The sequence below is a fragment of the Oncorhynchus tshawytscha genome, linkage group LG33, assembly GCF_018296145.1.
Source record: "Oncorhynchus tshawytscha isolate Ot180627B linkage group LG33, Otsh_v2.0, whole genome shotgun sequence".
NCBI classification, from domain to species: Eukaryota; Metazoa; Chordata; class Actinopteri; order Salmoniformes; family Salmonidae; genus Oncorhynchus; species Oncorhynchus tshawytscha.
In genome coordinates this window covers 5,730,345-5,755,305 of record NC_056461.1, presented here as the reverse complement: position 1 = coordinate 5,755,305, position 24,961 = coordinate 5,730,345, and the positions used below count along the sequence as shown (strand labels likewise).

The 24,961-nt window shown below is 41.3% G+C and overlaps 1 protein-coding gene across 1 annotated transcript; it reads left to right on the top strand.

The window, feature by feature from the left end:
* The first annotated feature begins 1,031 nt into the window (after nt 1–1,031).
* On the top strand, nt 1,032–22,991 carry LOC112230788 (interleukin-6 receptor subunit beta). The gene is made up of 16 exons (XM_024397077.2): nt 1,032–1,172; nt 1,594–1,647; nt 4,587–4,643; nt 4,753–4,876; nt 5,025–5,182; nt 5,358–5,503; nt 6,661–6,802; nt 6,946–7,028; nt 7,204–7,408; nt 19,769–19,948; nt 20,114–20,245; nt 20,517–20,678; nt 21,079–21,222; nt 21,324–21,417; nt 21,538–21,619; nt 21,745–22,991. Exons 1-16 carry the CDS (start codon nt 1,133–1,135, stop codon nt 22,198–22,200), a joined length of 2,259 nt encoding a protein of 752 aa, XP_024252845.1. The 5' UTR covers nt 1,032–1,132; the 3' UTR covers nt 22,201–22,991.
* Nucleotides 22,992–24,961: the final 1,970 nt, after the last annotated feature.

The following is a 24,961-nucleotide window of genomic DNA, read 5'->3' as shown; positions in this document are numbered from 1 at the left end:
ACCCCACAAGACATGCCACCAGAGGTCTGTTTAAACTACTAGCACACAGCTCGGACACCCATGTATACCCCACAAGACATGCCACCAGAGGTCTCTTCACAGTCCCCAAGTCCAAGTCCAGAACAGACTATGGGAGGTGCACAGTACTACATAGAGTCAAGACTACATGGAACTCTATTCTAAATCAACTCTATTCCACATCAGGTAACATCAGGTAACTGATGCAGTTGAATCAGATTTTAAAAGATTTTAAAAAACAGGTAAAAATACACCTTATGGAACAACAGGGACTGTGAAGAGACACAAATAAAGGTACAGACACATGTATACACACACATTGTGATATTGTTGTTGTATGGTGGTTTTAAACATTTTGTGTTGTAGATATGTGGTGGTGTAACAATGTTAATGTTACATGATGCACTGTTTTATATTTTATCGTATATGTAATGTAAGTGCTTTAATATGTTTGGACCCCTTGGCAGCAGCTAATGGGGATCCCTAATAAATACAAACACAAATATTGTACCTGGGGAGCGGCCCGTCAGGAACTCAAGGATCTAGTTGTGTAAATATATATACTATATATATATATACTGTGTGTGTGTGTGTTAATTTGTCAACTATTAAAACACGAAGACAATGAAGACAATGTTCTTAAAAATCCTGAAAAAGGCTGGCTGAAGAGTCAGTTGAGTCTGTTTCATAGGAAGGTGCTCTTTCCTGTACCCTTCCACTTACACAATTGAAATTCACCATTTGTTGGGAATTGCAAATGCAATTCCTTGAAAGCAGAGAGAGAACTTGTTAGAAATCCTAAAATAGCTGAAACTTGGGCTATTTCTTTGTCTGAGTAACACTCAGTTCATACCAGTCATTTGTTCTGAATAGAAAAGAGAAAGTCAATTCATCCAGATAGATTTTCATTTTTTTCTCTCTCTTGCTCTCTTTCTGTGGGCTTGCGCATGTGGGTGGTGAGCACACATGAATGGTTAGCTACTGCTCATCAAGCCACTTCAAAACCACACAGACCTTCTTGACTGTCAGACACAAAACCAGTCAGACATAAAATACAGCTATGAATGTGATGCTGTGACTTGGAGCTCTATTCTATGAGACACGAAGACCAACAATGCATTTTCTGCACAAACCTCTGCCCTACTTACTCTTTGGTAAGTAATTTTCTTCTCATTTTGTGTTAGAACATTTTACAGAAAATTTAAAAATCTCCACCTTAATTCTGTAAAAGTCGAAAGACTACATCTAAGAAATCTACATTTCCAGCACACGGTGTATCCCATTCTCCATTCCCCAATCTACTGTATGTCAATGAGGTTGTCTTCTTAACTATTTCCTCATTCTAGACTCTTCCACTCAGTATATCTAATTTTGAGTAAGCAGGTGTCCCAGGAATGATGACGATCTTCGATTATCTGTTACTGCTGTCTTGGTTACTGCTGTCTTGGTTACTGCTGTCTTGGTTACTGCTGTCTTGGTTACTGCTGTCTTGGTTACTGCTGTCTTGGTTACTGCTGTCTTGGTTACTGCTGTCTTGGTTACTGCTGTCTTGGTTACTGCTGTCCCTTTTTTTAGGTGTTCTCTTTGAATATTTTACCACACTCTGTTCCCCTCTCCAAGTTTCTCCAGGTATGTTTGAACTATTCTTAAATAATGGCTTCCAGACAAAACACTGTTTAAAACAAAACATAAATGCAAAGGCATGCATATATAGTGACATAGTGCATATATATATATATATACATATTAATATATGTGTGTGTGTGTACATACACATATATGTAGGTCCAGTGTTTTTTTGGGGGGGTAACGTTAAAAGTAAGAAATGTGTTTTGTGGAGTAGTGAACTACATGAAGTTCAAATAGTAATTATAATGCATTTTGCAGTAGCTTGGTGCTAAATGAACTAAACTAAAAACTTGGCAGTGTTTTCAGTAGTTCATTACTTTTGTGCCATGTAGCGGTGCAGTTAACTACTGGAACTACCTATTGCTATTTTGCAAAAAGAGAAGAAAATCTGGGTGAAATAGGCAATCATTTTCTTTGTTTTTCGGCATCAGACCTGCTTAATTCTCACTTGACACATAGTGTTTGTCTTTATTAATAGGCTAAACAACATACTTAGTTATCACTTGACCCCAGAGTGATCTGTTCTTGCAATTTGTATTCTATGACATTGTAGATTTAGATATTATAATTTTTCCCGAAGTAGCGTACTATTATTTGAAAGTATCTTTAGTTCAGTAAACTATGTTTATCTTAAGGGTAGCTTTAGTGTAGCTTAACTTCTTCAAGTGTGAAGTAATTATTAAACTCAGCAAAAAAAGAAACGTCCATTTTCAGGACCCTGTCTTTCAAAGATAATTAGTAAAAATCCAAATAACTTCACAGATCTTCATTGTAAAGGGTTTAAACACTGTTTCCCATGCTTGTTCAATGAACCATAAACAATTAATGAACATGCACCTGTGGAATGGTCATTAACAGGTAGGCAATTAAGGTCACAGTTATGAAAACTTAGGACACGAAAGAGGCCTTTCTACTGACTTTGAAAAACACCAAAAAAAAGATGCCCAAGGTCCCTGCTCATCTGCGTGAACATGCCTTAGGCATGCTGCAAGGAGGCCTGCAGATGAGGACTGCAGATGTGGCCACGGCAATAAATTGCAATGTCCGTACTGTGAGACACCTAAGTCAGTGCTACAGGGAGACAGTACGGACAGCTGATCATTCTCGCAGTGGCAGAGCACGTGTAACAACACTTGCACAGGATCGGTACATCCGAACATCACACATGCGGGGCAGGTACAGGATGGAAACAACAACTGCCTGAGTTACACCAGGAATGCACAATCCCTCCATCAGTGCTCAGACTTTTCGGCCTGTTGTAAGGCAGACATCACTGGCAACAACGTCGCCTATGGGCACAAACCCACCATCGCTGGACCAGACGACTGGCAAAAGTGGTCTTCACTGACGAGTCGTGGTTTTGTCTCACCAGGGGTGATGGTCAGATTTGTGTTTATCATCGAAGGAATGAGCGTTACACCGGGGCCTGTACTCTCGATTTGGAGGTCCGTCATGGTCTGGGGCGGTGTGTCACAGCATCATCGGACTGAGCTTGTTGTCATTGCAGGCAAGACATCCTCCTCCCTCATGTGGTACCCTTCCTGCAGGCTCATCCTGGCATGACCCTCCAGCATGACAATGCCACCAGCCATACTGCTCATTCTGTGCATGATTTCCTGCAAGACAGGAATATCAGTGTTCTGCCATGGCCAGGGAAGAGCCCGGATCTCAATCCCATTGAGCACGTCTGGGACCTGTCGGATCGGAGGGTGAGGGCTAGGGCCATTCCCCTCAGAAATGTCTGGAAACTTGCAGGTGCCTTGGTGGAAGAGTGGGGTAACATCTCACAGCAAGAACTGGAAAATCTGGTGCAGTCCATGAGGAGGTGCACTGCAGTACTTAGTATCTGGTGTGGCCACTAGCTGCATTGACTGTTACTTTTGATTTTGACCCCCCCCTTGGTTCAGGGACACATTATTCCATTTCTGTTAGTCACATGTCTGTTGAACTTGTTCAGCTTACGTCTCAGTTGTTGAATCTTATGTTCATACAAATACTTACACGTTAAGTTTGCTGAAAATAAACGCAGTTGACAGTGAGAGGACGTTTCTTTTTTTGCTGAATTTAGTTTGGTAAACTATGATTTGAAAGTAGCTTACCCAACACTAGTTTTAGTTGACCCATCACCCTCTTGCATGATTTCTGCAACAAAGCTGATCTTATTGTTGGCATTAGAGTAGGCACCCAAAGGACATGGGTGTGGACCCATGTTCCTGTAAGTGTTGTCTGGAAACTATGGGAAAAGCACAACACGATTTATATGGTAGTTAGGTTACGGTAACACTGTTTCCTTTGTACAAAGTAGTTATTGCATCACCGTATACAGCGTACCTAGTATCTAAAGAGAGTTGTCATGGAAATTCTTACACAGGGACACTTAAAGTCAATCTTACATTCATTTTTGTTTATTTGTCAGTGCGCTGGAGAGGTTCCAACCAACTCAATGCACCACAGTAGACGTCTGTCAGAAACCTCTGCCAGTGCAGATATGGCTATACACAGAACTTATACTTGCATAATTGATTAATCATTACCGGTTTGTTCTATTCATGTGACCGACCAATACTGTTTCATAACATTTGACAGACCAACACCTCACGAGGTTTCTCCTCTCGAAGCCAAGATCTTGAAAGTGAGATATCTTTCATTTGTTCTCAAAACAAAGTCTGGGCGTACTGCCAAATTGCAGCTACTGATAGGTGTGATTTGTACAGTCAGCCACTTGCAAGAACACAGAAATTGCTTTATAGAACAGCACATGAATAGAACACAGTAATTAGTTATAAGAATAGCACAAACATAAAAATTCCCCTTACAGGGTCTTGTAAAATGTGTACTTTATATTTTGACATAATATCTGTTATTTCTTCTGTTTATTTATGGTGTCACATCATTAAATCTTTTGAGTCATGATGCATTGACAATACTGTACATTTCAGTGTCCTGTGGGTCCAAGAATATCTCTTCATATTACGGACACTGTGTCACATCCCAAGGTAACGACAGAACCATTCCAACCACTAAGATTTTGTTCAGATACAGTTGAGAGGGTTGATAAATCTTTATTGTGACAATCTAGTTGCTCTTTTCAACCTTTCTTTTCAGAGGGAGTCCGTGAATTAGTTTGCTTTGTACCTCTGGGCTTAAGTAGGAATGGCTGGGAATGTGTGTGGACACCTAGAAAGCATCTTGTCTACCAAACACACAGATACACACTCATTATAGAACAGTAAGTAGTATCAACAGAATTCAATAGCACAGTAATTTAATGTCTCTCTATGGTTGTATTGTATCATTGTAGACTAGACAAAATAGCAACACATACATAAAAGAAATGATAAAATACTAAATCCTATTCAATTTGATATTCTTCACAGGAAAATGATTCACTCTTGCAAAATGTATGCAAACATATCAGGGACATCTCAGACTTTTAATCTGTCAAAAAAGCGCAACATGACGGCTCATGTGTTTGACGAGAGTGATCCGAAGAGCTGCACAAAGAACGTTTTCAGCGGTTCACCTCAACAATTGGGTCTGTTTATGTTAATCATCTATGCATCTATTCCCTTCCATTATGCGACAGAAGGATAGCCTATGGGTTTACAGCAAGCATAAGATGTGACCAGTCCTTTTTATCTATTGCTGAATCAAAATAGAGTATAACAATGATACGTTATCACATAGCCTATGTTGTCTTAACATTGCAGTTCGATGCGGCCCTCCATCTAACGTCGACTTAAATCGCCATTCAAGACAGCTGGACATCCAGGCCTCCTGGAGGAGGGAGGAGAACAAATATATTGCGCTGTACTCTGTGAGGTACAAGGAGCTGAAGAGCCAGTCATGGAAAGAGGTGGGCTTTAAAAGTCAGATCTGAAAGGTACTGGCTACATGCAGCTCGTAAAGAGATGCAGGTAATTGCCAAAATAAAGCAAACACTTGAGTAACTGGGCAACCACACACTTGTGCTTCCTGAGTTTATTAAGCAATTAACATCCCATCATGCTTTGAGTCATGTATACAAGTATCCCAGTTGCCCATTATTTTGGCTACCATGGCTAGAAGAAGACTTTGAAAAGGGGACCTCAAAGGACCATAGGGGGCTTATATGATGTGTGTGTGCGCTTTTGGTTTTACTACCCTTCTGGGGACCAGAAGTCATCACAAGGATAATAAAACAATGAACATTTGGACAAGCGGGGACATTTCGCCAGTCCCCAAAAGGAAAAAGGCTATTTTAGGCTCAGTGGTTAGGTTTAGAGTTACAGTTATGATTATAATTAGAGTTAGGGGTTAGGGTTAAGAGTTAGGGGTTAGGGTTAAGAGTTAGGGGTTAGGGTTAAGAGTTAGGGATAGGCTAGGGATATAATTAGAGATATGGGTTAGGATTAGTAAAAATAGGATTTTGAATGGGAATCAATTGTTTGGTTCCCACAAGGATAGTAAAACAATCATTCAAGCATGTGTGTGTGTGTGTGTGTGTGTGTGTGTGTGTCTCAGTCACCAGATTGAAACCCAATTGAACCCTTATGGGCGCCTGAGACAGCATTTTCCACCACCATCAACAAAACACCAAATTATGGAATTTCCCATGGAAGAATTGTGTTGCATCCCTCAATAGAGTTCCAGAGACTAATGGAATCTATTTCAAGGTGCATTGAAGCTGTTCCGGTGGCCCAATGCCCTATTAACACACTTAATGTTGGTGTTTCCTTTATTTTGGCCGTTATAAAATAGATTATAGACTTGAAACAAACTGGCATGAATAGTGAAACTCTTGGGGCCAGTTCCCCGGTCACAAAATAAGACTAGTCCTGAACACAGATTAAGCCTAGTCATTGGAGAATCTTAATTGAAAGTTCACTTCAGTCCAGGATTAGGCCTAATCTGTGTCCGGGAAATCTAACCTAGTTGTCCAAGACTGGAGAAGACCATGTAGGATATACAACTTTACACTGTTATTTTCTCTCAATGTATACTGACCTAACCTCTCATTTGTGTTCTCTATAGCCACCAGTGAAATCCAAGGATAGCAATAGGTGCACTCTGGGTAATCTTAACTCCTCACTGTCCTATGTGGTGCAAATACAGTGTGTGGCCAACGACAAATGTACCCAGTGCCCCTGGAGCAAGAATTTCACTGTTCCACCTGGTGAGTTTACCTTTGACCTAAAGCTGCAAATTAGAAATCTTCAATGGTCTGACCAAAAATAGTCAATCAATTCTCTACTCTACTGATCTACTGACGTTCAACATCGAAAAAGCAACGTGTCCGTTTCGTTCAATCTTTTTTAGAACTTACTGATAAGCCTGTCATGGAGATGGTAGAAGATTTTCCACAAACCAAAGGAAGTAGATTAGTGATCATAAAATGGAAGGTAACTTATACAAAACTATGTTTGTTAGTTAACCTGCATGCTTCATAAACACAATATCTACAACAGCTGTAGGTATAAAGTAATACAATAGTTTATTGCACTACACTATACATGACACATGTTGTATAAATCTATGGGTAGGCCTGTAACCTTGCACCGACAATTTGCATTCCAGTTTGCAGCCAGTGAGTTAGCGGAGGGCTACAGTGTGACAGTGGGGAAGGCCTCAGGAGAGGACCCCATTGAGGCCTTCAACACCAGCAGGACCCTACTCCGACTGGCCCTGTCTCACTCAGCCTACCACCTCACCATCACAGCCTTCAACAAGGCGGGGAACTCACCTGCAGCACAAAGGACTATACCTCCACTGGACGACAAAGGTAGAAATAGCTACCGTAGCTACCGTTATCTACCGTTATATAGCTACCGTAGCTACCGTTATCTACCGTTATATAGCTACCGTAGCTACCGTTATCTACCGTTATATAGCTACCGTAGCTACCGTTATCTACCGTTATATAGCTACCGTAGCTATATAGCTACCGTAGCTACCGTTATCTACCATTATATAGCTACCGTAGCTACCGTTATCTACCATTATATAGCTACCGTAGCTACCGTTATCTACCGTTATATAGCTACCGTAGCTACACTCAGGCCATGTTAGCTACCGTAGCTACCGTTATCTACCGTCTACCGTTATATAGCTACCGTAGCTACACTCAGGCCATGTTATCTAGCTACCGTTACCCTCCAATATCGGGATCATACACTCAGGCCATGTTAGCTACAGTAGCTACCGGCCATTATCTACCGTTACCCTCCAATATCGGGATCATACACTCAGGCCATGTTAGCTACCGTAGCTACACGGCCATATCTACCGTTACCCTCCAATATCGGGATCATACACTCAGGCCATGTTAGCTACCGTTATCTATCTGTTACCCTCCAATATCGGGATCATACACTCAGGCCATGTTAGCTACCGTAGCTACCGTTATCTACCGTTACCCTCCAATATCGGGATCATACACTCAGGCCATGTTAGCTACCGTAGCTACCGTTATCTACCGTTACCCTCCAATATCGGGATCATACACTCAGGCCATGTTATCTACCGTAGCTACCGTTATCTACCGTCACCCTCCAATATCGGGATCATACACTCAGGCCATGTTAGCTACCGTAGCTACCGTTCTATCTACCGTTTACCCTCCAATATCGGGATCATACACTCAGGCCATGTTAGCTAGCTACCGTTATCTACCGTTACCCTCCAATATCGCATACACTCAGGCCATTTATCTAGCTACGTTATCTACCGTTATCGGGATCATACACTCAGGCCATGTTAGCTACCGTAGCTACCATACACTCAGGCCATTATCTAGCTACGTTATCTACCGTTATATATCGGGATCATACACTCAGGCCATGTTAGCTACCGTAGCTACCGTTATCTACCGTTATATATCGGGATCATACACTTAGGCCATGTTAGCTACCGTAGCTACCGTTATATATCGGGATCATACACTCAGGCCATGTTAGCTACCGTAGCTACCGCTACTACCGTCGGGATATCTACCATTATATATCGGGATCATACACTCAGGCCATGTTAGCTATGTTAGCTACCGTATCTACCGTTACCCTCCAATATCGGGATCATACACTCAGGCTACCATTATATATCGGGATCATACACTCAGGCCATGTTAGCTACCGTAGCTACCGTTATCTACCATTATATATCGGGATCATACACTCAGGCCATGTTAGCTACCGTAGCTACCGTTATCTACCGTTATATATCGGGATCATACACTTAGGCCATGTTAGCTACCGTAGCTACCGTTATCTACCGTTATATATCGGGATCATACACTCAGGCCATGTTAGGATTTATTAACTATTTTTGCCTGAAGTATTATTAGTTAAGTTCAGTTCAGGAAATGATTTACTAGTTGCTCTCCTGCTTAACAGTACACTGTTAAAATGATGTGTTTTGTACCATTAAAACTAGAGGCAACTGAGCTGCCCCCCCAGTGTTGAGACGAAACCTTAACTTCGCTGGAGTTTTGAAACACATGGGTGTAAGGGGTTATGAGACATATTTAACATGTACTTAACCATTCACCCTAAAGTGTTCGGAACCATGACACGGTGTGTTGTAACACCACTTAATCAAGAATTGTGCAACACCTCGCAACAGACTAACGCGTAAAAGGTTGACAACACTATTATGGTGTTTCGAGTCCCGTTTAGTGCATAATGAGAACCCTTCTATTTTGGTGTCATTTCCTCTCTCCAAAGCTCCTAAGCATGGTGTTTTGTATTATGGTGTTTTGAATCCAAACAATGTAAATGGGAGTCTAGTTGAGTGAATTCCTTTTCTGTTGTCATTGCCACATACTTTTTTGGATTGTTTTGGAGAGTTTTACCTGAACGTTTGGTGTGTTCTTTCCTGCGTTCGTGAAGGACCTGAATACAGTAGTGGCGCACACAAACTTGCTTGTTTTTAATACTTGACCATAGAGTTTGCTAGATGGCACACCTGACTTGAGTCCCCTCCCTCCAAATCCATTTCCCAGACTGGGGGAATTCTAAACAGTAGGGCAGCACAGTGTTTGAAGTACACATTTGGCCTTTAATAATCTAAAAATTTGTCTTCTGATATGGGGGCCCAAGTTCCTCACACGGTAAGTTGCTGTGTGGTCGAGTGTGTCTAATTCCAAATCAATTTGCCATCTTACAGAATTTCTATTCAGACTGTTACAGACCTATATCCATCCTGCCCTGCCTATCTAAGGTCTTCGAAAGCCAAGTCAACAAACAGGTCACTGACCATCTCGAATCCCACCGTACCTTCTCCGCTGTGCAATCTGGCTTCCGAGCCGGTCACGGGTGCACCTCAGCCACACTCAAGGTACTAAACGATATCATAACCGCCATCGATAAAAGACAGTACTGTGCAGCCGTCTTCATCGACCTTGCCAAGGCTTTCGACTCTGTCAATCACCATATTCTCATCGGCAGACTCAGTAGCCTCGGTTTTTCGGATGACTGCCTTGCCTGGTTCACCAATTACTTTGCAGACAGAGTTCAGTGTGTCAAATCGGAGGGCATGCTGTCCGGTCCTCTGGCAGTCTCTATGGGGGTACCACAGGGTTCAATTCTCGGGCTGACTCTTTTCTCCGTGTATATCAATGATGTTGCTCTTGCTGCGGGCGATTCCCTGATCCACCTCTACGCAGACGACACCATTCTATATACTTTCGGCCCGTCATTGGACACTGTGCTATCTAACCTCCAAACAAGCTTCAATGCCATACAACACTCCTTCCGTGGCCTCCAACTGCTCTTAAACGCTAGTAAAACCAAATGCATGCTTTTCAACCGATCGCTGCCTGCACCCGCATGCCCGACTAGCATCACCACCCTGGATGGTTCCGACCTTGAATATGTGGACATCTATAAGTACCTAGGTGTCTGGCTAGACTGCAAACTCTCCTTCCAGACTCATATCAAACATCTCCAATCAAAAATCAAATCAAGAGTCGGCTTTCTATTCCGCAACAAAGCCTCCTTCACTCACGCCGCCAAGCTTACCCTAGTAAAACTGACTATCCTACCAATCCTCGACTTCGGCGATGTCATCTACAAAATGGCTTCCAACACTCTACTCAGCAAACTGGATGCAGTATATCACAGTGCCATCCGTTTTGTCACTAAAGCACCTTATACCACCCACCACTGCGACTTGTATGCTCTAGTCGGCTGGCCCTCGCTACATATTCGTCGCCAGACCCACTGGCTCCAGGTCATCTACAAGTCCATGCTAGGTAAAGCTCCGCCTTATCTCAGTTCACTGGTCACGATGGCAACACCCATCCGTAGCACGCGCTCCAGCAGGTGTATCTCACTGATCATCCCTAAAGCCAACACCTCATTTGGCCGCCTTTCGTTCCAGTACTCTGCTGCCTGTGACTGGAACGAATTGCAAAAATCGCTGAAGTTGGAGACTTTTATCTCCCTCACCAACTTCAAACATCAGCTATCTGAGCAGCTAACCGATCGCTGCAGCTGTACATAGTCTATTGGTAAATAGCCCACCCATTTTCACCTACCTCATCCCCATACTGTTTTTATTTATTTACTTTTCTGCTCTTTTGCACACCAATATCTCTACCTGTACATGACCATCTGATCATATATCACTCCAGTGTTAATCTGCAAAATTGTAACTATTCGTCTACCTCCTCATGCCTTTTGCACACATTGTACATTGTATATAGACTCCCCCTTTGTTTTCTACTGTGTTATTGACTTGTTAATTTGTTTATTCCATGTGTAACTCTGTGTTGTCTGCTCACACTGCTATGCTTTATCTTGGCCAGGTCGCAGTTGTAAATGAGAACTTGTTCTCAACTAGCCTACCTGGTTAAATAAAGGTGAAATAAAATAAATAAAATAAATAAAATAAAATAAAAAAGACTTGAGATTTGAGTTGATTTAACATGGACAAACATGTTTTGACTTAAGTCCATGTTTTATTGAGTCCATGCTAAGTCTTCTTATCTCAAGTCTGAATTGGGTACCCCATGTGCTGAATGTAACAAGGGTGGTTCAGCACAACAGTTTAGTCCTGCAGACTGGCTGAGTAGACTAAGGGAGTGTTTTGATAAGCAGGAGACCTGGGTTCACATCAATCTTCTCACAAAAAGGCATACTTTATACATGTTACCTCATGTTATCCCTGCTATAACTTACATAGCCCTAAACATTCTGAATGTAACATCATTTATAATTTCACAATGGGCCTGGCAACTGTAGCCTATAATTAGTGCCCTAGGAAAAGTATTCTATTCCCAGTGTCTTCTTGACCCATTTTGATCCCACTTTAAACGAGGTGCCGCTTATAAAGGTTTCATAAAGCCTTCATAAGCACTACATAAAACAAAATTGGATTTTATGTGTTCACAACAATGCATAAACCACATCACAGGATGACTAGTGTAGTCAGCGCACATGTGATGTGATTCGGCCATGATACCATATATACATTCTACTGACCCTACTGAGAATTCCTTACAATACTTTTACTGTAGCACCCAGAATAGTTATTGCTCTTATAGGCTAACCAGACAGCTCGCGTTGCAAAATAAATGTAGAAATCCATGTTATTCAATTATTGCACCCAGACTGCTCCCGTCTGCATTGCCAAGGGCTAAAATAGAAGTCGTTCCTATTTCTGACTCAGATCGCACTGCAAGTCCTGCCTCTCGTGGTACCCACGTGCCATCTCCTCATTGGTTATACCCATGTGGGTGATTGAAAGATGTAATGTTTTGCCAGTTGTCGTGGTAATACTATGAAAGTGTAGATGCCAATCACCATATAAATTCAAAGATGAAAAAGCCTAGAAGGAGGAGAGAGGACTAGAAATTATTCGGTTGTGTGGATTAATTGTCGGAGTAGAGGACCTTGTGCATTTCAGGTAAAATAACAACTCAATGTTTATATTCCAGGACAAATTAGCTAGCAACAGCAAGCTTGCTATATAGGACAAATTAGTTAGAAAGTGCAAGCTAACTAGCTAAATTGCCATACATTATTAATGCTTTTTGACCTGTCCCCAAATTAATGTAATTGGTTCAGTTTGTTTTTATATTTTAACCTGCTTGTCGTGATCACGTTTGGTGTAGGGGGACAAAATAAATGTATGTACGATAGCGCACGATGGCGCACGTGCGTAACCGGTTTGGATTCCGTGTAAGTCTATATGTATTCCATATTCCAAGGAAGCAGCTACTCTTCCTGGGGTCCAGCAAAATTAAGACAGTTTATACAATTTTAAAAACATTACCATACTTTCACAACACACTGTGTTCCCTCAGGCCCCTACTCCACCACTACCACATATCTACAGTACAAAATCTGTGTGTGTGTATAATGACTATGTTATTGTGTGTACGCATGTGTCTGTGCCTGGTTTGTGTTACTTCACAGTCTACATTATATAAGGTGCATTTGTAACTGTCTTTTAAATCAAATTTAATTGCTTGCATCAGTTACTTGATGTGGAATCAGTTACTGAGTTCCATGTAGTCATGGCTTTATGTAGTACTGTGTGCCTCCCATAGTCTGTTCTGAACTTGGAGACTGAAGAGACCTCTTTTTCCCTTTTTGTGGCACCTAACCACACGACTGAACAGTAGTCCAGGTGCGACAAACCTAGGGCCTGTAGGACCTGCCTTGTTGATAGTGTTGTTAAGAATGTAGAGCAGCGCTTTATTATGGACAGACTTCTCCCCATCTTAGCTACTGTTGTATCAATATGTTTTGACCATGACAGTACAATCCAGGGTTTACTCCAAGGGTTGCTCAATTTCCACATTATTTCCTCAATTTCCACATTATTTCTTACAATGTTTAAGTTTAAGGCTTAGTGAATGATTTGTCCCGAATACAACACTTTTAGTTTTAGAAATATTTAGGACTAACTTATTCCTTGCCACCCACTTGAAACTAACTGCAGCTCTTTGTTAAGTGTTGGTCAGTTCAGTCGCTGTAGTAGCTGACGTGTATAGTGTTGAGTCATCTGCATACACAGACATGCTGGCCTTAATCAAAGCCAGTGGCATGTCATTAGTAAAGATTTTAAAAAGTAAAGGGCCTAGACAGCTGCCCTGGGGAATTTCTGATTCTACCTGGATTATGTTGGAGAGGCTTCCATTAAATAACGCCTTCTGTGTTCTGTTAGACAGGTAACTCTTTATCCACGTTATAGCAGGGGGTGTAAGCCATAACACATGTTTTTCCAGCAGCAGACTATAATGTCAAAAGCTGCACTGAAGTCAAACAAAATAGCCCCCACAATATTTGTATCATCAATTTCTCTCAGCCAATCATCAGTCTATTTGTGTAAGTGCTGTGCTTGTTGAATGTTCTTCCGTATAAGCATGCTGAAAGTTTGTTGTCAATTTGTTTATGGTAAAATAGCATTGTATCTGGTCAAACACAATTTTTCCCCAAAGTTTACTAAGGGTTGGTAGCAGGCTAATTGGTATTTGAGCCAGTAAAGGGGGCTTAGGTAGCGGAATGACTTTTGCTTCCCTCCAAACCTGGGGCACACACTTTCTAGGAAGCTTAAATTGAAAATATGGCAAACAGGAGTGGAAATATAATCTGCTATGTCCTAAGTAATTTTCCATCCAAGTTGTCAGACCCTAATGGCTTGTCAATGTTGATAGACAACAATAATTTGTTCACCTCTTTCACACTCACTTTACTGAACTCAAAATTGCAATGCTTGTCTTTCATAATTTGGTCAGATATACTTGGATGTGTAGTGTCAGCGTTTGTTGCTGACATGTCATGCCTCAGTTTGCTAATCATCACAATTAAAGAAATCATTAAAGTAGTTGTCAATGTTAGTTGGTTTTGTGATGAATGTTTTTACACTGCTGCTACTCTCTGTTTATTATCTATGCAGGGTCACTTTACCCCTACCTACATGTACAAATCACCTCAATTACCACGACTAACCTATATGTAGCCTCGCTATTGTTATTTTATTGTGCAAAATTTTTTACTTTAGTTTATTTAGTAAATATTTTCTTGAAACTGCATTGTTATTTAAGGGCTTGTAAGTAAGCATTTCACGGTCACTTTTCTACTGTTATGTGGGGGACTTTTATTTAGAATATTTCAGAAATTCCATGACCCAGAAGTACTTTTGTAGTGTTGCTGATGAGAAGCAGATCATGTGATGAGTTTGCAAATCAAAGACCCACTTGTGCTACCATTGGACAGCAAAAAACAAGTAAGTTGGCCTTTTATTTATTGTAATTTAAATTTGTTTGTTGTAGTTCAGTGTTGAATTAGATTGCATACTGTAGCTACCTCAATCATTATTTTGGTGACTTCACAGCAATTGATAGTTAGCCAAGATTTTGCTAGCGAGCAGGCTCAGCGAAATACAAATCCCCCTAGATACAACCACATCTCATAGTCAAGTCGTGAGATTTGTAAATGAAAGAGGAAAATAATAATACGAATTGAATGGAGTTTCCCATCATCCCATTAGAGTTTCTGGCACAGCACAGAAATGACCTTAGTCAGATGGTGTGACAAAGGCATTTCCTAACAGAACTGCTAACTTTCTTTATTGTTACTTTTAAGGTTGGAACCAACATGCAGTACCTCCGGCAGGAAGATAGGCAAGAACCATTCGTCTGCCAGCTCAGGGACAAGCTACACTATTCACAGTGTAGTTCGATGTAATTGCTGGACTTTTTGAAACTTCATTTATTTGTATTGTTTAAAAAATGTACAAATAAAAGGAAATATATGGTTTAAACAGGTCTTTAACATTTATTTGTTTTAGCTGTTAGTGATAATTCCCTAAGTGTTAATACATGTGTGTTTACATCATTAAGCCTTTACGTATGCGTTATGATTATGATCAAAGGTGTCTGACTTTATAGTAAGAACAGCGTCATATGATACAAGGCATCTATGTGTGTTTAGAAATGACCAAATGTGTCTGACTTTATAGTAAGTACAGCGTCATATGATACAAGGCATCTATGTGTGTTTAGAAATGACCAAATGTGTCTGACTTTATAGTAAGAACAGCGTCATATGATACAAGGCATCTATGTGTGTTTAGAAATGACCAAATGTGTCTGACTTTATAGTAAGAACAGCGTCATATGATACAAGGCATCTATGTGTGTTTAGAAATGACCAAATGTGTCTGACTTTATAGTAAGAACAGCGTCATATGATACAAGGCATCTATGTGTGTTTAGAAATGACCAAATGTGTCTGACTTTATAGTAAGTACAGCGTCATATGATACAAGGCATCTATGTGTGATTAGAAATGACCAAATGTGTCTGACTTTATAGTAAGTACAGCGTCATATGATACAAGGCATCTATGTGTGTTTAGAAATGACCAAATGTGTCTGACTTTATAGTAAGTACAGCGTCATATGATACAAGGCATCTATGTGTGTTTAGAAATGACCAAATGTGTCTGACTTTATAGTAAGTACAGCGTCATATGATACAAGGCATCTATGTGTGTTTAGAAATGACCAAATGTGTCTGACTTTATAGTAAGTACAGCGTCATATGATACAAGGCATCTATGTGTGTTTAGAAATGACCAAATGTGTCTGACTTTATAGTAAGTACAGCGTCATATGATACAAGGCATCTATGTGTGTTTAGAAATGACCAAATGTGTCTGACTTTATAGTAAGAACAGCGTCATATGATACAAGGCATCTATGTGTGTTTAGAAATGACCAAATGTGTCTGACTTTATAGTAAGTACAGCGTCATATGATACAAGGCATCTATGTGTGTTTAGAAATGACCAAATGTGTCTGACTTTATAGTAAGTACAGCGTCATATGATACAAGGCATCTATGTGTGTTTAGAAATGACCAAATGTGTCTGACTTTATAGTAAGTACAGCGTCATATGATACAAGGCATCTATGTGTGTTTAGAAATGACCAAATGTGTCTGACTTTATAGTAAGAACAGCGTCATATGATACAAGGCATCTATGTGTGTTTAGAAATGACCAAATGTGTCTGACTTTATAGTAAGTACAGCGTCATATGATACAAGGCATCTATGTGTGTTTAGAAATGACCAAATGTGTCTGACTTTATAGTAAGAACAGCGTCATATGATACAAGGCATCTATGTGTGTTTAGAAATGACCAAATGTGTCTGACTTTATAGTAAGTACAGCGTCATATGATACAAGGCATCTATGTGTGTTTAGAAATGACCAAATGTGTCTGACTTTATAGTAAGAACAGCGTCATATGATACAAGGCATCTATGTGTGTTTAGAAATGACCAAATGTGTCTGACTTTATAGTAAGTACAGCGTCATATGATACAAGGCATCTATGTGTGTTTAGAAATGACCAAATGTGTCTGACTTTATAGTAAGAACAGCGTCATATGATACAAGGCATCTATGTGTGTTTAGAAATGACCAAATGTGTCTGACTTTATAGTAAGAACAGCGTCATATGATACAAGGCATCTATGTGTGTTTAGAAATGACCAAATGTGTCTGACTTTATAGTAAGTACAGCATCATATGATACAAGGCATCTATGTGTGTTTAGAAATGACCAAATGTGTCTGACTTTATAGTAAGAACAGCGTCATATGATACAAGGCATCTATGTGTGTTTAGAAATGACCAAATGTGTCTGACTTTATAGTAAGTACAGCGTCATATGATACAAGGCATCTATGTGTGTTTAGAAATGACCAAATGTGTCTGACTTTATAGTAAGTACAGCGTCATATGATACAAGGCATCTATGTGTGTTTAGAAATGACCAAATGTGTCTGACTTTATAGTAAGAACAGCGTCATATGATACAAGGCATCTATGTGTGTTTAGAAATGACCAAATGTGTCTGACTTTATAGTAAGTACAGCGTCATATGATACAAGGCATCTATGTGTGTTTAGAAATGACCAAATGTGTCTGACTTTATAGTAAGTACAGCGTCATATGATACAAGGCATTTATGTGTGTGCTATGAATGACTAAAGGAGTCGGACTTTAAATTAAGCACGACGTCATGCGATACGTTTCCCTCAGGAGACTGAAAATATTTGGCGTGGGTCCTCAGATCCTCAAAACTTTCTACAGCTGCACCATCGAGAGCATCGTGACCGGTTACATCACCGCCTGGTATGGAAACTGCTCAGCATCTGACCGTAATGCGCTACAGAGGGTAGTGTATACGGCCCAGTACATCACTGGGGCCAAGCTTCCTGTCATCCAGTACCTATAAAATAGGCGGTGTCAGAGTAGAGCCCATAAAACTGTCAGACTCCAGGCATCCAAGTCATAGACTGTTTAATCTGCTACCACACGGCAAGTGGTACCAGAGTGCCAATTCTAGGACCTAAATGCTCCTTAAAAGCTTCTACCCGCCAAGCCATAAGACTGCTGAACAATTAATCAAATGGCCACCGGACTATTACATTGTTCCAGGCACAAATAAGCCTGGAACATCAACCATTCAAAGTTGACCTTAGTGGGAGTGACCAGCGAATGGCTAAACCCGTATCTTCTTAAAATGTATTTTAAACCTAACCTTAACTAATGAAGGCCTAGTTTAATGTGTTGGTCCACCAGACCATTTGGGGCAGAAGTGTCTGGGAACAAGATTAGGTGTTATGTGACTAACATGACATCACTTCAGCACAACATGTCACCCTTTATAAAGCACATGTCTATATCATATTCGACATAGTGGATTATGTCACATATGGCATTGGTGATTGTCACAGTCATGCCACATGTATGAACCCTTTATAAAGCATGACATACGGTTATAGGTGCTTTGTAACACATTTAACGTGCTGCTTATGAACGCTTAATGAAGCCTTAATAAGCTGAACATCATTTAAAGACCAAAAGGGTCAATTAAAATATTGTCTGAAAATCATCACCAATCAATATTTACAGTATAAAGAATTGGCATTTGAAAACCATTTGATTGTATAAGAGAGACACAGTCTGCCATTTGTGTTTTGATGTTGCCTTTTACATGCACTGAAACACCAACAATGGTTTTCACAAGACTCTCAAAAAAAAAAGGTTATACTAAGCTACATGGAACTGAAGGTCAAACTAAGGATAATTTTGCAACTTGATTTAGAATTGTAAGACCCCTTGAAGTATCTCCAAAAAATGTTGCTGAAAAATTGTATTTGCCTTTATTGCTACGAGCCCGTACAAACGCATTGAATAACAGATTCACTACATACAAATACAGTACCAGTCAAACGTTTGGACACACCTACTCATTCAAGGGTTTTTCTTTATTTTTTACTATTTTCTACATTGTAGAATAATAGTGAGGACATCAAAACTATTAAATAACACATATGGAATCATGTAGTAACCAAAAAAGTGTTGAACAAATCTAATATTTCAGATTCTTCAAAGTAGCCACCCTTTGCCTTGATGATAGCTTTGCACACTCTTGGCATTCTCTCAACCAGCTTCATGACGTAATCACCTGGAATGCATTTCAATTAACACGTGTGTGCCTTGTTAAAAGTTCATTTGTGGAATTTCTTCCTTAATGCTTCACGGTGAGAACCACACATGCTGACATCATCCGTTCACCTACTCTGCGTCTCACAAAGACACGGCGGTTGGAACCAAAAATCTCAAATTTGGACTCATCAGACCAAAGGACAGATTTCCACCAGTCTAATGTCGATTGCACGTGTTTCTTGGGCCAAGCAAGTCTCTTCTTATTATTGGTGTCCTTTACTAGTGGTTTCTTTGCAGCAATTCGACCATGAGGCCTGACTCATGTAGTCTCCTCTGAACAGTTGGTGTTGAGATGTGTCTGTTACTTGAACTCTGTGAAGCATTTATTTGTGCTGCAATTTATGAGACTGGGATCTCTAATAGTTTGGGTCTTCCTTTCCTTTCTTGTGGCGCTCCTCATGAAAGCTAGTTTTTCATAGGGCTTGATGATGAAACACCACATCTCAGCTTAGGTGCACTACATTTCATGGTTTCATGACACAATGATGGGGTTTCGAGTCTTTCCATTTTAACAATGCTTGAAATCAGCCTGTTGAAGTGGGACATCTCAAAGACATCTCGGATGCAGGAGAAAGGACCTTGATGTGTTGTTTGGCTTGTCTCTACAGACTTATATGGGAGGCTGAATGTGACATTCAATGGCAACATGTCCTTCACTGTCTCCTGGGTGGATGACCTGATCAAAACCTACTCCTGCTTCTCAGTGGAGTGGTGGAGGAGAGGAGAGAAAGCTGCTCACAAGTCCTTCTATGAGGATGAGAACAACTATGAAGTCATACACTTGGAGGGTAGCGTACATACCTCTCTCCTGCGTTAACATGAAAACAACAGTGGGATTCACATATCCAGACACATTGCATATGTTTGACAGATATAAGCCGCCTACCACCAGTTTGTCCTGATGAAAGATGTTTCCCCATTTAAAACCACTCTTGTTGCTTTTTGAATTATAGAGCCATTAGAGCTGTATAAGAAGTACACCTTCACTCTGCACACAAGGCCACATAAAGAACCCTGCAACCTGAAGTTCATCAACAACAGCGAGAGCACCTATGGGAGCATCCAGTCCTTCTTCACTGAAGGATGTGAGTCTAAAATTAAACTGATTTTAAGGCCACACTTAACATCTCCTTTGGGTTGTACTAGATTAAACCAGTGCTGGAGTAGAACACAGGGGGCACCTCATCGTCACACAAACACATACCATAAGCGCAGACACAGGGAGCTACTTCATATACTTACAAGCTGGTTGCAGTATAAGTACATTACACCTTAGCACCTGTATGTCTAAATCAAACAACCCTACCAATTATTCATCAATGCATTGCAATAAGATTCAGTGTCTTTTCCTCTCAGCCCCCATCAGTGCCCCAGGGAACATCACCAGCAGTAATGTTAGCCAGAGTTCCATGGTGCTGGAGTGGACGGCTGTCCCCGAGGAGGACAACAGAGGTTTCCTGCTGGGCTACTTCCTCCATTACACAGAGAGGCTGCAGGACTGGACAGATACTGAACCAAGTGAGATTAATTGATGTAGTCTTTATTTGGATGCTCACAAACAGGTGCCAAGTTGATGTTGGCCCAAGAGACGTGCAGTGAGTGAGTATTCATACAGTAGAATGTGAGCAGCGTGCGACTTCTCCTACTGTCTTTTCCATGTCACACGTAGAATGTTTCATAGTTTGTGACTAATATCTGATAAATATGTACACTTCTTTCTTTTCTTTTTTTTTAAAAGTTAAGCCTTCCTGCACACTAACAGATATTCTTACCACCACGTCTAGTTCCCAAAAGGCCAGAGTTTAAAACGAGAACCGTTGTTGAAGTGTTATCTTCCTTAAAATGATTCTTGTGAGGTTACTACTTCTTATTCTGAATGTGTCACTGACTTTAATTATTGGTGTTCTCGCTGCAACAGACATCACTGTGGATGCTGGTTCAACCAGCTATGAGTTGGTAGACCTACAGAGCAGTACTGTATACCGGGTCCAGTTGTCTGCCTTCACTAGTGCAGGAATGGGAGTGAGAAGCTCGGCTGCATACTTTGAAACCAAACCTGAAGGTTTGCTTGTTGATCTATCAACAGTGGTTATATTGCAATTAACATATCTGATATCCCACATTTTGAATGGCAGACCAGTACTGTCTTCTGTCCCTCCCCAGCATCCCTGACTGTGAGTGGTGTGATAGCGGGGGCCATTGTTGGAGTAACTTTACTCTTACTGGTGGTTCATCTTGGCTCTCAGTTGTTAAAAAGGTACAGTCGTCATGTTTCTAGGTCAAAGGTGTATTTATATCTATTCGTTTTGCTTTGTTCTTAACTGTTGTCCAGTGAAATTCAAGTGATGGAATTAATTACAACGTGTTGTATTTTCAGAGCAAAGAAACTACTTTGGCCGAATATCCCCAATCCAGGTAACAGCAATGCCATCCAGAAAATAGATGGGGTCTGCGATGTGGTAAGAAAATGGTTTAATGATGCAGGAGAGTTTCATAGCATTTTTACAGCATGTCTCAGATCATGCCCTGTTGCTGTTGGTTTTCTTCCGCCTCCGGGACAATAAAAATGGATTGATTCTCATAGGAACTCCTGGAGCTCATCAACCAGCAGATGTTGAAGGAAGAAGACGGGGACTCCAACAGTCTACACATTGTCAATGGAAGAGAAGAAATGTCTCCCGTTGGCAACCTCCATCGCAATGCTGACTCATGTCTACACCTCAACACAGACCATGGGGAGAGCCAAGGGCCTTCTCTGTCAACCATAGCCACAGACAGAGCTCAAGATCCAACTTCTGACACCATTACATCTATTCCCACAGACATGAGACAGACGGACCCTGTCCTCATCAGTACGGTGGCCCACCAGTGCCACCCGTTGGCCTTTCTAAGTGATTACACCACCATGGAACTCTTCCAACAGGCTATGCCACACTGTGTTCCAACCAATACGTCGTCATCATCATTGTCATCATTGGAATCCCAGGATCAGTCAAGCCAGATCAGTCAAGCCAGATCAGTCAAGCCAGGCCAGAGTTAGATTACATCCACCAGACATAACGCAGCACCAGTCCATCTCTGAACACTAAGGTGGTTCTTTGAGAATGTTTACTGTAGATTCTAGAATCTGCTTTTCTCACTGAGATGCTGTGCAACCATTCTAGGCGCTCTCAATACGATGGGATTGTCATAACTCTGGAATGAGAAAACGTTTAATGATGTAGGGGAACTCATAACAAACTCAAGCTGTTATCCTGTCAATACATGTATTGATAGCTGCTATGTGTTAGCCACAAGATAGTGTGTTGAGGGATTGTCCAAGAAGCAGACATTGCACAAGAGTGGCGTTGATTGACTGCTCTTTATATGAATGAGACTTTTTAATGGTTTTAAATGAAATCATGGATTAGAAACCATTTTATTCTCTGTTTATGTAAACTGGCATAGTGGACCTGTTTTGGTGTTTTCTTGATGGAGGAAAACGATGTCTCAGACACCGCTGCTGAGACTTCCATAAGTGTTTAATTGGGTTGAGATCTGGTGACACGCCCTTTAAAACACCCTATGTTCCTTTGAGACCCCTCTTACAAAGTCACTGAGATCTTGTCTTCTAGCCATGGTAGCCAAAATAATGGCCAACTGGACATTTTTATACATGACCCGAAGCATGATAGGATGTTAATTGCTTAATTAAGTCAGAATCCACACCTGTGAGGAAGCACCAGCTTTCAATATACTTTGAATCTCTCATTTACTTCATTTTGGCAGTTACCTGTAGATACACTATATATACAAATGTAGGACACCCCTTCAAATTAACGTGATTTGTCATTTCAGCCACACCCGTTGCTGACAGGTGTATAAAATCGAGCACACAGTCATGCAATCTCCATTGACAAACATTGTCAGTAGAATGGCCTTACTGAAGAGCTCAGTGACTTTCAATGTGGCACTGTCACAGAATGCCACCTTTCCAAAAAGTCAGTTTGTCAAAAAATTCCAGCCCTGCTAGAGCTGCCCCGGTCAACTGTACGTGCTGTTATTGTGAGGTGGAAACGTCTAGGAGCAACAACGGCTCAGCCGCGAAGTGGTAGGGCACACAAGCTCACAGAACGGGACCCGCCGAGTGCTGAAGTGCTATTGAACAGAACCGCTGAGTCTAAGGTACTGCAGTGCTTGAGGTGTCACTACAGACCCGGGTTCGATCCCAGGCGGTGTCACAGCTGACCAGGAGGCCCGTGAGGCGGTACACAATTGGCCCAGCGTAACCCGGGTTAGGGGAGGGTTTGGCCGGCAGGGATTTCCTTGTCCCATCGCTCTCTAACGACCCCTTGGGTTGGGCCAGGTCCCTACAAGCTGACTTTGGTCGCCAGCCGGACAGTGTTTCCTCTGATACGTTGGTGCGTCTGGCTTCCGGGTTGTGAACGGTGTGTCAAGAGGCAGTGCGGCTTGCAAGGTCGTGTTTTGGAGGATGCATGGCTCTTGACCTTTGCCTCTCCCGAGTCCGTAGGGGAGTTGCAACGATGGGACAAGACTATAACTACCAATTGGATACCAACAAATTGGGGAGAAAAAGGGGGTAAAAGTACAACAACAACAAAAAAACATATGTACTTCCTCAGTTGCAACTCTCACTTACGAGTTCCAAACTGCCTCTGGAGGCAACGTCAGCACAACAACTGTTTGTAGAGAGCTTCATGAAATGGGTTTCCATGTCCGAGCAGCCGCAGAGCACGTCGGCTGGAGTGGTGAAAAGCTTGTCGCCTTTGGACTCTGGAGCAGTGGAAACGCATTCTCTGGAGTGACGAATCACGCTTCACCATCTGGCAGTCCGACGGACAAATCTGGGTTAGGCGGATGCCAGTAGAATGCTACCTGCCCGAATCCATAGTGCCAGCTGTAAAGTTTAGTGGAGGAGGAATAATGGTCTGGGGCTGTTTTTCATGGTTCGGGCTAGGCCCCTTAGTTCCAGTGAAGGGAAATCTTAATACTACAGCATACAATGACATTCTAGACAATTCTGTGCTTCCAACTTTGTGGCAACAGTTTGGGGAAGGCCCTTTCCAGTTTCAGCATGACAATGCCCCCATGCACAAAGCAAGGTCCATACAGAAATGGTCTGTCGAGATCGGTGTGAAAGAACTTAACTTGACAGGCCTGCACAGAGCCCTGACCTCAACCCCATCAAACACCTTTTGGATGAATTGGAACGCCGACTGCGAGCCAGGCCTAATCGCCCAAAATCAGTGCCCGACCTCACTAATGCTAGTGGCTGAATAGAAGCAAGTTCTTACAGCAATGTTCCAACATCTAGTGGAAATCCTTCCTAGAATAGTGCAGGCTGTTATAGCAGCAAAGGAGGGATCAACTCCCTTTTAATTCCCATGATTTTGGAAAGAGATCTATCTATTAGAATATCGATGGCAAGACCTGAAATGGTTGTCTCGCAATGATCAACAACCTATTTGACAGAGGTTGAAGAATTTTTTAATTAATAAATGGGCAAATGTTGCACACTCCAGGTGTGAAAAGCTCTAAGAGAGTTACCCAGAAAGACTCACAGGTGTAATCTTTGCCAAAGGTGCTTCTACATAGTATTGACTCAGGGGTGTGAATAGTTACAGTACCAGTCAAAAGTTTGGACACACCTACTCATTCAAGGGTTGTTCTTTATTTTTTACTATTTTCTACATTGTAGAATAATAGTTAAGACTTCAAAACTATGAAATAACACATATGGAATCATGTTGTAACCAAAAAAAGTGTTATGACATTTGTGTAATTTCTTTCCTTCTTACTTC